This window comes from Quercus lobata, chromosome 10, assembly GCF_001633185.2.
Source record: "Quercus lobata isolate SW786 chromosome 10, ValleyOak3.0 Primary Assembly, whole genome shotgun sequence".
NCBI classification, from domain to species: Eukaryota; Viridiplantae; Streptophyta; class Magnoliopsida; order Fagales; family Fagaceae; genus Quercus; species Quercus lobata.
In genome coordinates, this window is record NC_044913.1 from 55,520,622 (window position 1) to 55,532,856 (window position 12,235).

Consider the following 12,235-nt stretch of genomic DNA (forward strand, 5'->3'; position numbering starts at 1 on the left):
GGTGTATAAATGTAGTTGTACATAGAAACAACGGATGCTTTAAAAGGCTTTATATAGATAAGTTAATAATTTTTTTTTTTTATATATAAAAAAACCAAACTCAATATAAAGAATAAAACAATTTTATTTTATTTTTATTAAAACCTCTAGCCTCTTTATTGCGTGCATAATCAGTTTTTGTGTCTTAAAAAAAAGGTGTAAAACAAAGTGTGCTTGACTGCCATCACAACCTGTTACTTGGTGTTGGGCACGTGTACATGTATCTATTAATTAACATGTTCCTTACATGTCTTTCACAGGTGATGTTGTTCGCAAAGATTTGAAATTATAGTCAGAGGCACAAAGTTCACAAAAAATTCCGGTCACTGTGCAAGAAAATCCAGACGCCTCTCAAAAGCCATTCACCTTCATTTTCTATCATTTTATCTTGGTACCCGCCCAATTCCCACACCTTTTCTTCGTTGTGCTTACTATTTTTCTTAATTTGATGCGTCCTTGCATCTTTGTAACTCTTTTTGTTGTAATTGTTCTTTTCTTTTAATTATATAGATTAAGATTTGTATCATAGGGCTGTATCTGAGACATATGTAGCCGTATGATACAAATTTTGAAAAGATACTTGTAAAACAAACACAGTTGGAACATACCCAACGTGCAGTATTGTATTGGAAAGGGCAGTGGTTTTATATTTGAATGGGTGAATATCTCGCTCTTCATATTGCATGAAGAGATGCCGGCGTGTGTGTGTGTGTATATGCAATTAACTTCAATTTCCTCTTAATTTAATAAGTTGGGAAGTACCTAAATATAGATATTATCACTTCATACATCTTCTCTTTTGACTAACTTATTTCATAAATGATATAAATTTTCATAAATTGAATGATTTTCAACCCTTCATACAACTTTCTTCTTGACTAACGCTTTTCATAAATTAAATAAACTTTAAACTCCAAAACAAAATGTGACAATCGACTCCTAACAAGTAATACCTAATTACATGGATGCATTCGGTTCTTTCTTGCTAATATAGAATCAACAAATCATATCGATTTGTTCGTAACAATTCACTTAGACCAACTCTTGGAACCTTAAAGGGGTGGGCAACAATATATTCTATTTTGGACTTACAATATCATCATACATAGCATTTAGCTTAGATTATCACATGTAGGAGATGAATTCGTTGTTGGACATAGTTATCTTGGTATTCTGGAGGTTATAATTATTACAATTGCATGCATATGTGATTTGTTAATATCTTATTCCAACAATTATGCTTAAAATATTCCAAACATATCACATTAAGTTATGCTTCATTTAGTGTTACTATTTAGAAAATTGAAAGTATAGGTTATTCTTGATGTAGTGATATATATATATATATATATATGTTCTACGAAAATCTATGCATAGTTGGGTATGTTTGTTCTTTACAAATCAGTAATAGGTCTCAAATCACCTCTGAATCTAATTTGACGGTTTATTGGCTATGCATTACCAAATGTTGTTGTAGGTCAGATATTGTTTATCTTGTATAGTCATGGATAAAAGTTGGATGAAGAAGCAGAGGGGTTCAAGGGAATATATTGAAGGTGTACTTAAATTTGTGGAATTTGCATCAAAACATGCAAGCGATGGGAAAATCTTTTGTCCTTGTACCAAATGTGTGAATATGAATTTGGTACTGCCAGGGGTGGCACGTGAACATCTTTGGAGTAAGGGGATGCTTCAAAATTACACACTTTGGAAATGGCATGGGGAATCGGCGGCTACGCCAACTGCCACTGAATGTGGGAGTAGTCATGTCCAAGAGTCCTTAGAACAATACGGTGACTTTCGTGGGATGTTGCATGATTTGTGCCCCACGCATGGAATGCTACCTGAACCAATGGACGAAGGGGAAACTGTGCAACAACCGGCTCAAGGTCCAAATGATGGTGCACAAAAGTTTTACAAAATGATAGATGATGTGGACAAACCTTTATATGCTGGATGTACAAAATTTAGCATATTCTCAGCCATCGTTGTGTTGTTCCAGTTGAAGACTCTTTGTGGTTGGACGAACAAGTCATTTACTATGTTGCTTCAACTCTTGATGGATATGCTCCCTTCTGACGCTAAGTTGCCAAAGAATCATTATGAGGCTAAGAAAATAGTTCAAGATTTGGGTTTGGGGTATGAGAAGATCCATGCTTGTCCCAATGATTGTATGCTATTTTGGAAGGAGAATGTTAACCTCGAGGCATGTCCTTGTTGCGAAGAAAGTAGGTGGAAACCGAATGAGGCATCTGTTACAAATAATAATGCCTCATCTAGTAAGGGAAAGAAGAAAGCTACAAAGATCCTACGCTGGTTTCCCTTAAAGCCAAGATTGCAGCGATTATTTTTGTCACCCAACTTGGCTTGTTCTATGAAATGGCATGCTAATGGTCGTACAGAGGACGGGGTAATGCGGCATCCTGCTGACTCGGATGCATGGAAAATGTTTGACACTATGCATTTACAGTTCTCGTCTGAGCCTCGTAATGTCAGACTTGGATTAGCTGCGGATGGGTTTAACCCCTTCGGAATGCTGAGTACTACTCACAGCACTTGGCCTGTCATGCTAGTCCCTTACAATCTCCCGCCTTGGTTGTGCATGAAACGATCATCTTTGATTTTATCACTAGTTATTCCTGGACCTAAATCGCCAAGGATTGCAATAGATGTGTACTTGCAACCCTTAGTAGAAGAACTGAGGGAATTATGGGATGTTGGAGTAGAAGCGTACAATGCATCTTCAAAAAATGTATTCCAATTGCATGCAGCATTGATGTGGAAAGTACATGATTTTCCTGCATATGCAGATGTGTCGGGTTGGAGTTCGAAGGGTAAGTTTGCGTGTCCTTGTTGTGCCTCAGAGACTGACTCGAAATATTTAAAAAATGGCCGTAAATTCTGTTACACGGGACATAGGCGATGGTTGGGTAGTGACCACGAATTTCGGAAAGAAGATACTTTATTTGATGGATTCACTGATATGCGAGTGGCTCCTATGCCACCAGTTGCGTCAGACATAATTGTGGACACTGAAACTTTACTTACACGTTGTCTGGGAAAGAAATGTCGGGAAAAATACAACAAAAGAAAGAGAGGTGAGGCAAACCAGTGTGTTTGGAAGAAGAGAAGTATTTTTTTCACATTGCCTTATTGGAAGGATCACAAGTTGCGACACAATCTTGATGTGATGCATATAGAGAAGAATGTGATGGACAATATACTTGGCACTTTGCTGAACGTGAAGGACTGGACAAAGGACAATTACAAGGCACGCCTTGACTTGGCGGAAATGGGAATAAGGAGAGAACTCCACCTACAGCGAAAAGGTGATGATAAGTATATGATACCGCCTGCGTGTTTTCATATGACTGCATTGGAGAAAGATGGTTTCTTGCAAGTTTTGCGAGACGTAAAAGTGCCCGATGGATATGCTTCCAACATCTCCCGTCGTGTCAACCTCAAAGAACGTAAGATTTATGGTTTAAAGAGTCACGATAATCACATCTTGATGCAACAACTCCTTCCAATTGCTTTACGAGGATCTTTGCCATCGCATGTTATTAGGCCTTTGATAAAGTTAGCTTGTTTCTTTAGGAAAATTTGTTCGAAAACCCTTACGGTGTTTGATATTGCGAGTGCTGAGACTGACATTGCAGTGACGTTGTGTGAATTGGAAAAGATATTTCCTCCATCTTTCTTCACTGTGATGGTACATTTGGTCATGCACTTGGCTACTGAAGCCAAGATTGGTGGTCCAGTTCAGTACCGTTGGATGTACCCCATTGAGAGGTAAGTCATAGGTAATACATGTACAGTATGAGGTTTCATGTGTGCTTTGTAATAACTAGTGTCAATTACTAACCTTGTCATGCGCATTATAGGTACCTCTTACGCCTTAAGTCTTATGTAAGAAACAGGGCTGCTCCAGAAGGGTGTATTGCCGAAGGCTACATAGTGGAGGAATGTTTAACGTTTTGTTCACGGTATATGGAAGGAGTTGAAACTATATTCTCACGACCCACAAGGACGATGGAGGAGTCAACAGGGGCGGTTTCAAGTGTGGCACTAGAAAGTAGGGAATTGACCCAAGCTCATCGCTATGTGCTATTCAATTCCGAGAACATTTACCAGTTTTGTGAGTAAGTATTATGGACATCAATATAATTGCACGAGAATCCAATGTGCGCTCCGTGTATTAACACTAATACAATTGCCATCTCATGTAGGATGCACAAAAGTTTGACGAAGGATGAACTTCAAAAGGGCCACTGTCGTATATCCAATGCTACTATTCATAAGCACCACATGGAGAACTTTTGTGGCTGGTTTAGATCTCACGTACGTGTCATATATTCAACTTTTTAACATTGCAACTTTCCCATAAGTAGAAGGACGGTACTAATTAGACTCAGTTAATTTGTTTGATTATATTAGGTGATGTCAATGACTGCTGCTGATAGGGAAAGAACTGGACTTAGTGATACACTTGTCACGCTTTCGAAAGGGCCATATACTTCAGTAAATCAGCTGAAACATTATGTCATAAATGGGTTAAAATTTAGGAGTTCGAATGTCGAGGGAAATAGAAAAACGCAAAATAGTGGAGTTAGTGTTGCCACTGAAGGTGGCAATATGTACTATGGTGTGTTGACAGATATCATTGAGTTGAATTATTCAGGCAATATCAAACATGTGTTATTCAAGTGTAAATGGGTTGATGATCAAAATAGGAGGGGATATAAGATTGATGAGTTTGGGTTTCCTATGGTGAATTTTAATCATTCCGTACATGGTGGGAAGGAAATGGTGCATGAACCATATGTGTTGGCGTCTCAAGCTACACAAGTTTTTTATGTTGAAGATAAAAGGCAGAAAGATTGGTTTGTTGTCGTTAAAACGAAAGCCAGAGATGTATTTGATGCAGGTATTGGGCCCCATTGTGATGAGGATGACACGGATGAGTTTCTTGAGAACATCCCGTACTCTGTCACTAGTCCTGATGTTGGTAGGGATGACCTTCGTTGGGGTCGAGATGATGTGGAGGGAATGACAATTGATGCCTCTATCATTGGCCCAAGAGATCTTCCTGAAATGGACGACTTAGATGAGTGTGAGTTCATTGATGATGACTCCAACGATGAAGATGACAACGAAGTCGATTACAGTGATGATGAGTAGTGTAATAGGATATTGTTGTGGTATGCGCAATTGTGTTATAGTTAATTATTATTGAAATTATAAGTTCTCATTTGTAAAGGCATATTGCGTGCAAAGTTTGACATTGTTGCATATATATGTACAAACTGTTATTTTGTCAAAATTGTTAAAAAATAAAAGTTTGAACATATAATCACTAATAACATAGACATATCTTTCCGATTCGTTCAGAGCTCTGGAGTCACTATGACTCTGCGTATGACTTGAAAAGCACAACCCAGAAGGATTTAGACGTTTGAAACAGTTGTTATTGTCAATTCCTCCCTATCAGTCTATGACCCTATCCTCTTTCACAATTTGCCTACGGATGTATGTAGTATGTACATGATTTAATTGTGATTGAGCATGACTAATATGTGATTAAGCTAATTCAAACAAACTGGGAAGTGTGAAAATAATTTTAGTAGGAAATTAATAGGCTAAAATAAAACTTACTTCATTTACATAACAAAGTTGCTACAAACGAAACTAAATCTTTACCTATACTAAAAGAGAAAATTGTAGGGAAAAACATTCAACATGGTTTTGGTATGGGGTTGAGTTGTCTTTTTTTTTTTCTTACTTTGAAATGAAGACTCTAGTTACACTTGTGTCTTTGTTATAGGGTATATGTGTCCTCATGACTTAAGAATCGGATTGATACTCATATATAATTAGTAGGTGAAACTGTTACTTCTTCATGTTGTTGCATATATATGTTATAACTGTTATATTTTCGTGTTGTTAAGAAATAATAGTTTTAACATACATAATTATCTTTACTACAGTTAACAATTATTGGCCGTGCTTCTTAACCGTTTTTCCTCTTTGTGTTGTAAAAGGTGTTGGACACAAGAATGGGGAGGAAACGTCAGTTGCGACTTGTTTACGTTGGGCAAGGATCATCACAGTCACGACAACGAGTGGAGGCAGCTGATGAGGAACCCCACATTTCTGAGGACGCAAGACCGGTGGCAACACCGGTGGCAAGTGACGATGATGAGATACTAGCTCCAGGTATTGGTCATGTTTTCGAATGTAAGGTTTGATGTTTATTATTGGATGCTTAGATCAATTCTAGCTAATACATATAGGAATTCATTTGGTTCACAGTTTTTTAATATTGTAGGATTAATTTATGTTTTGCAATTTCAATTATGAGTTGGTGGTTTACATCATTTCATAATATAATTAAAATATCAAGGTATATTGAGTATATTCTGCTGACTTTGGTCCATTTGGTCCATTAATTTCCTTTGGGTCCAATTCAGTCGGTTCTGGTCTATTTGGTCCAATTTGGTCTGCTCAGTCCATTCATTTCTGCTCAGTCTATTTTGGTCCTACAGTGTCTACCTCGGTCCTTTAGGTCCACTATGGTCCATTCAATCACTTCAGTCCAATTTCATGGCATTGGTTTTTCAATTGGGATGTTCCTGACATGTTATATACTTGACTCGAAGCCAACTATATGCAGTAAAGTATAACCAAGATATTCCCTCTGTATTTCCAAATTAACAAAGTGTGGAAAAATGCAAAACCTTGATTATCAATTCCAAGTATGTAGGATCTATTCCATCTTGGGTATCATTCTATCCGGATGATGATTAAAAAAAAACGTGATATGTTCTTGTAGATTATTGTTATACTTGCTTAATTAAGCTAGCAATTTCCAATTACAAGTCAACTTTAGGAAATTGGTAAACAAATTTGTTGAAGTTGAATGATCAAAGAGAAGATCGGGTTGAAATTATATATTCTAAATCCAAATTTATTAAGGATAATTGAAGGCAACCCGTGACGAAGCATGGTTGCTCGTCTTTTTAGAAAGCTACGTAAGTGGGTTACATGAATGCGTGGGAGAAAGGCCTAAATTTACTTATGTTTTGTAACCATGAAATCGTAAACCTTTTATTATTTCAATTGGTAGATGCATAATTTTTGCGTGGTGTGACATTTTTCACTACTTCTAAGCTTTGTTAAATCAGTTCTAATATGGCTGGTTTTGTAGATACAGATGATTATGTTCAAACCCAAACACCGGTACAAAATCCAGCACTGGAACAAAATCGAGCATCAGAAAATAGGCCTAGAAAACGTGGGAAAACAAGGTTGGCTGACATATGGGCAATGACTGGTGAGTACAAAATTTAGTTGCCGTTAAATGATGAAGGCCAACCGATTGGCAATGACGGGGAATTGTTCATTCGATGGTTGGGCTCGTTTTGCGAGAATGGCCTATTATGCCCGCTTACGCCTGCTGGGTGGCCAAGTGTCCCTCAAAAGTTTAAAAATGACTGTTGGACGGAGATTGAGGTAGTATGAAAAGGAAATATTAGTTATTTTTATTTACACCTGCTGTCCTAATTAATATACTACATTTTGCTAACTCTACTGTCTTATTTCAGCAACGGTATATAATTGATCCCACTATTGTCAAACCACCCAATCAAATGGGATGGGCAATGAGTCAGCTAGGAGAACTAAGGAGGAATCGCAGGACCAAGTTGAAGAAGGATCACAAAAAACCTGGGCTGTCACGTGAACAAGTATTGGCTATTGAACCGCCTGGGGTTATCCCAGCACAGTGGAAGGAGATGGTTGATTATTGGTTCAATGAAAAAACTGAGGTACTGCTACTTTCTTCGTCTTACTCATGTTCATGGTAATTTAGTCAAGAGATGTTTTGATTTTTTTAAATTTTCTTTTTTTGATGGTAATGTGGTTGCAGACATTAAGTCTCAAAAACAAGGCGAGTCGAGACAAGCAGAAAGACATAGCAAGATGTGGGGCTAAAAGTCTTGCTCAAATTTCTGCTGAAATGGTAATAAGTAAACTTAGAATTCATAAATGCCTACATGATGTCCCCTGATATTTTGAGGTCAAATTTACCAACTTAATCTCATTTCATATGTTTTAGGAATAAGGATAAGTTAATTAAATTATAGGTTTTTTGGTAAGTAAAAAATGTAATACATAGCTTTATGCATCCTTGTAATATATAGAGATGACTTTGTTAATCCTCTTAATGTATATATCACCTATGGGTAATTTTACTAAGTCCAAACATTTTGTGAATTACTCTGTGAATTCAAGAACTTTCCTGATTCAACCAACTTGACTCACTTTGTGACTCAACTAAACCATTAGATTTAGTGTGTGTTTAGGTTCCGATGATCAAACGGCTCTTTCCTTAAATATTTTACTATTTATAGGTCTCACATTGATCCTGCAACAAATAATCTTATTTGTACCTTATCCTTCACATGACCAAATGCTATTATTATTATTATTATTTTTTTTTTTTTGGTGTCAAAAAGCTAGGGTCAATTACTATTTTTAGTCAAAAAGCTATTGTTTGCATATCTCACTTTATGTTTTTCTTCACATTTTTTCTTACTACGAGTCCTGCTTTACTTTTTTTTTTTTTTTTTGCTAAGTGCTTTTAGCAAAAAATTAAAATAAATAGTCAACTTATTTTGTTTAGTTTTTATCTCTTATCTATAGTACTTTCAACAAAAAATTAGGTAAGTTATTCCCAAACATAAAATGTTGACTCATATCGCTTGAGGGGTCAAATGGAAAAGAAAAGAAAAAAATCTTCCAGCTCTATTTCACATATCAACCCATTGTTTGTTTTGTTTGTTGTTATTTACATTTCCAATTGATTTTTAAAGATTTCAAAAGCATGAAGCAAAGTTGTAATCTGCAAATTGGTTCCACATCTTCATCCTAGGCATTCTAATTGGTTCCAAATTTTTCATGCTCCTATCACCTTAACGAAGTTTATCAAGACAAGGAGCATGTGATCTTCTATGACAATTTATAAATAATTTGGCAAGGTCACTTAAATCAATAATTTAGCCTCCACTACCTAATTTTGACAGGAAGAAATGACAGAGAAATAGTTCAAAGTGACTTTTATCTGGTTATCGTTATATTTGGTACCCATTTGTTTTGTCTCTTCCTCCTCCCATATTCCCCATGTCACCATTTGGCATTTGCCACTATATGTTCAAAAGAGAAAAGATCCACATTGTAAGATTAGAATTTTCAAAAAGCAAAAGAACAATAATGGTAAAGCCAACAATCTTTTGTACTAGTTTACCAAAGAAAATGGATCTTTTTTTCTTTTTCTTTTTCTTTTATGATGGAAAAGAAAAGGAATCTTATGGATTGACTTGCTAAGACTAATTTTGATATTGACTTGCTAAAACTATTTGGTAGCAAACTTCCCTAAAATTTGTTTCTCTGTTTTAGAATAAAAGCTTCTTTTTTTTTTTTTTTTCTCCTTTAACTAACCTTTTTTTTTTACCAGCATCAAATCCACTTTTCAAAACACCCACTTTATTTTATTACTAGTTATCAAGACTGTTTGTTTTTAGACCCCTTAAAATACAACTAAATTGACATAATAAATTAGCCAAGTGATTACTTAGTCCAAATTTCAGAACTAGGTTAACACAATCATATAAACATATCAATGTAAAGTGCGGAATATAAAGAACACAAAAATATGATGACCTAGGAAACCAAACCGGTAAAAACCTAGGAAGGATTTATTGGTTTGGTTGGGTAGACGGGTTACATGGACACCCCTAGTCTTTGGTGTGGAAGACTATTAGAGGGGAAAACAAAAAAGATTTACATGATAGAAATTTAGCAAGGTAATTATTTTATGATGTCCTAACTGTTTGTGTGTTTAATTGAAGCAAAGGATAGTGATTTAAGGTGGTTTTACAAGTTGGCGAAGAGAATTGCCCTAGACTTCATGACTTCAGATTTCTCCGTATACTTTTTTTTTCAATTGAACTTTGTTACTTTAGCTGAATAAAAATCTTTGTCATTTGTGAATTAGGATTTAGGTTACGTTTTGTTTAGTTTAGTGAAAGCACGTAACTGTTTTAAATGTTAAAAGGATCTTGGAAAAGAATGGTAAAAAGAATTGTTAACTAACCTTCTACACATCAGAACTATGTAAATCTCTTCTGCATAACTGAAACAAACATGTTAAGGAAAAATTCTTACTTTGCAAGTTTGTTTGATTGAGCATAAGCATTTAGCAAGTGGTGGCATTTTTCATTTGTATCTTTATTCTTTCTCTCTTGGTAATCCTAATGTTGCTTATTGGGTATCAATGATGATGAGGATGAAGATGATGGAGAGAATGATGAAACTGGCGATATTGCCAAAAAAAAGTAAGGAAAATGGTTTGTGATTTCTCGCATTGCATTAATCAGTTTCATTCTTTTAAAGTATATCTCAAGCTGTTTGTTTTGGCCAAAAACAATTTCATAGGACCAAAATAAAATCGATTTTCTTTCTTAGGGACTACATTATTAGCAAAATCAATTTAAGGAATAAAATGAGAATTGATCCAAAATGTAGGGACCAAAAGTGTACCTGAAACTAGTAGATTAGTAGAAGCAGATTAGTAAAGATAGTAGATAGTAGATACTAGAGATAGGGCCCTTCGAACTTCTAAGTAGATACATGGTTTTAAAAACCGATATAGTGAAAGAACTGGAAAAGAGATTGGTTATCGGTTTTCTAGTCGGACTGGGGTCCGACTGATGGTCAAACCAATGATGTCATAAATAATTTAATTAATAATTTTAAAAATAAATAAATATTTTATAACTGGTCATTTTAACTAAAAAAAATTAAATAATAGTAAAATATTAAACTTTAGCTTACCACAATTCAATCAAAGCAAAAACTAAAAAACATATACAATCACCCATAACCCACAAGCCTAGTATAAAATATTTTAATTAGCTTTTAATCTTTCAAATAACAAAAAGTAAGTGCACCAATGGGTAGTAATTAGGGATGACAATTTTGCCCCGCTCGTCCCACCTCATCCCGTGCAGGTTTTCCCTGCCCCGCAAAGGTGGTGGGGTGAGGATGGGGCAGTATTTTGTCCCCACACCCCGGGTCGGGGTGGGGATGGGTTTAGTATTTTTATCCCCGTCCCGTCCCGCATTAATAAGGACTATAATTGTAAATTTAGCGAATCCTAAATCACTAATATTTAAAGTGAAACACAAAATACAAAACATGAGATAAAATATTTTTTATTCTAAAACCCTACTGCTATTGCTGCCCTTTGACCCATCCCTCTTCTCTATAGTCTATACATGTTTTTCAAGTTTCAAGCCAAACTCTACTCCAAGTCCAAGACGTTGCTTTTTAGGTTCATCTCATTCATTATCTTCCTTTTGTTTTAGTGTTTCTTAAATCAGTTTTTTTTCAATTAAATTTTTGGTTCTTTTTTTATATCTAAAATTGGTGTTTTTGTTTATAGCTATTGAATAAGCACAGTTGGAAGGAAAAAAGGCTGGTCACGTAATGCTTCCAGTAGGCAGAAGGTTTGTTTCTTATCATATTCCAATTGTTTCAATTTTTTTTTTTTTGCACATTGTTTCATGCTTCCAATAGGCAGTAGGTTTGGGCACACTTGGATTTTATTATGTATTAGGCAGATTGAAGCTAGATGTGATTCATTATATGTTCGACCCCACACTTGCTATTAGGCAGTTTTGAATTATCTTGTTATGTATTAGACTATTTAAATACTTGGTTTATTTAAATTCTTGGATTTTAAAACATTTTGTTTTGTTGTGATTTATATTATTGTAGCAAAAATTTTATTTATATATATAACATTGTATTAGGGGCGGGACGGGGCAGGGTGGGTCCCCGCAAGGCCCTAAGGGGCGGGGATGGGACGAGGTAGTTTGCCCCATAGGGATAGGGAAGGGCAACAACCATGTGGGGCAGGGACGAAGATCCCATCCTCTGGCCCCACCCCGCCCCATTGCCATCCCTAATAGTAATATCATTGCTCACTTGATATATTTTTTTCCCTCCACACGTTCTACTAAGTGCACCACTGGGCAACAATATCATTGTCCACTTGATATTTTTTTTCCCTCCACACATTCTATACGTTATATATCCCAACTACCACACATTTTGCAATCCATACATGCATCCA

The 12,235-nt window shown here is 35.8% G+C and overlaps 1 protein-coding gene across 1 annotated transcript; it reads left to right on the forward strand.

Moving 5' to 3' along the window:
• Window positions 1–1,543: 1,543 nt before the first annotated feature.
• LOC115965019 lies at window positions 1,544–4,185 on the forward strand. Its single transcript, XM_031084232.1, has 2 exons — window positions 1,544–3,831; window positions 3,924–4,185. The coding sequence occupies exons 1-2, from the start codon at window positions 1,544–1,546 to the stop codon at window positions 4,183–4,185; spliced, it is 2,550 nt and encodes an 849-aa protein (XP_030940092.1).
• Window positions 4,186–12,235: the final 8,050 nt, after the last annotated feature.

Bases quoted from the DNA above. Each gene is read 5' to 3' on its own strand.
- LOC115965019 (XM_031084232.1), top strand. From the start codon at position 1,544: ATGGATAAAAGTTGGATGAAGAAGCAGAGGGGTTCAAGGGAATATATT. The intron at 3,832-3,923 runs GTAAGTCATAGG...TGCGCATTATAG, and splicing joins TGGATGTACCCCATTGAGAG to GTACCTCTTACGCCTTAAGT.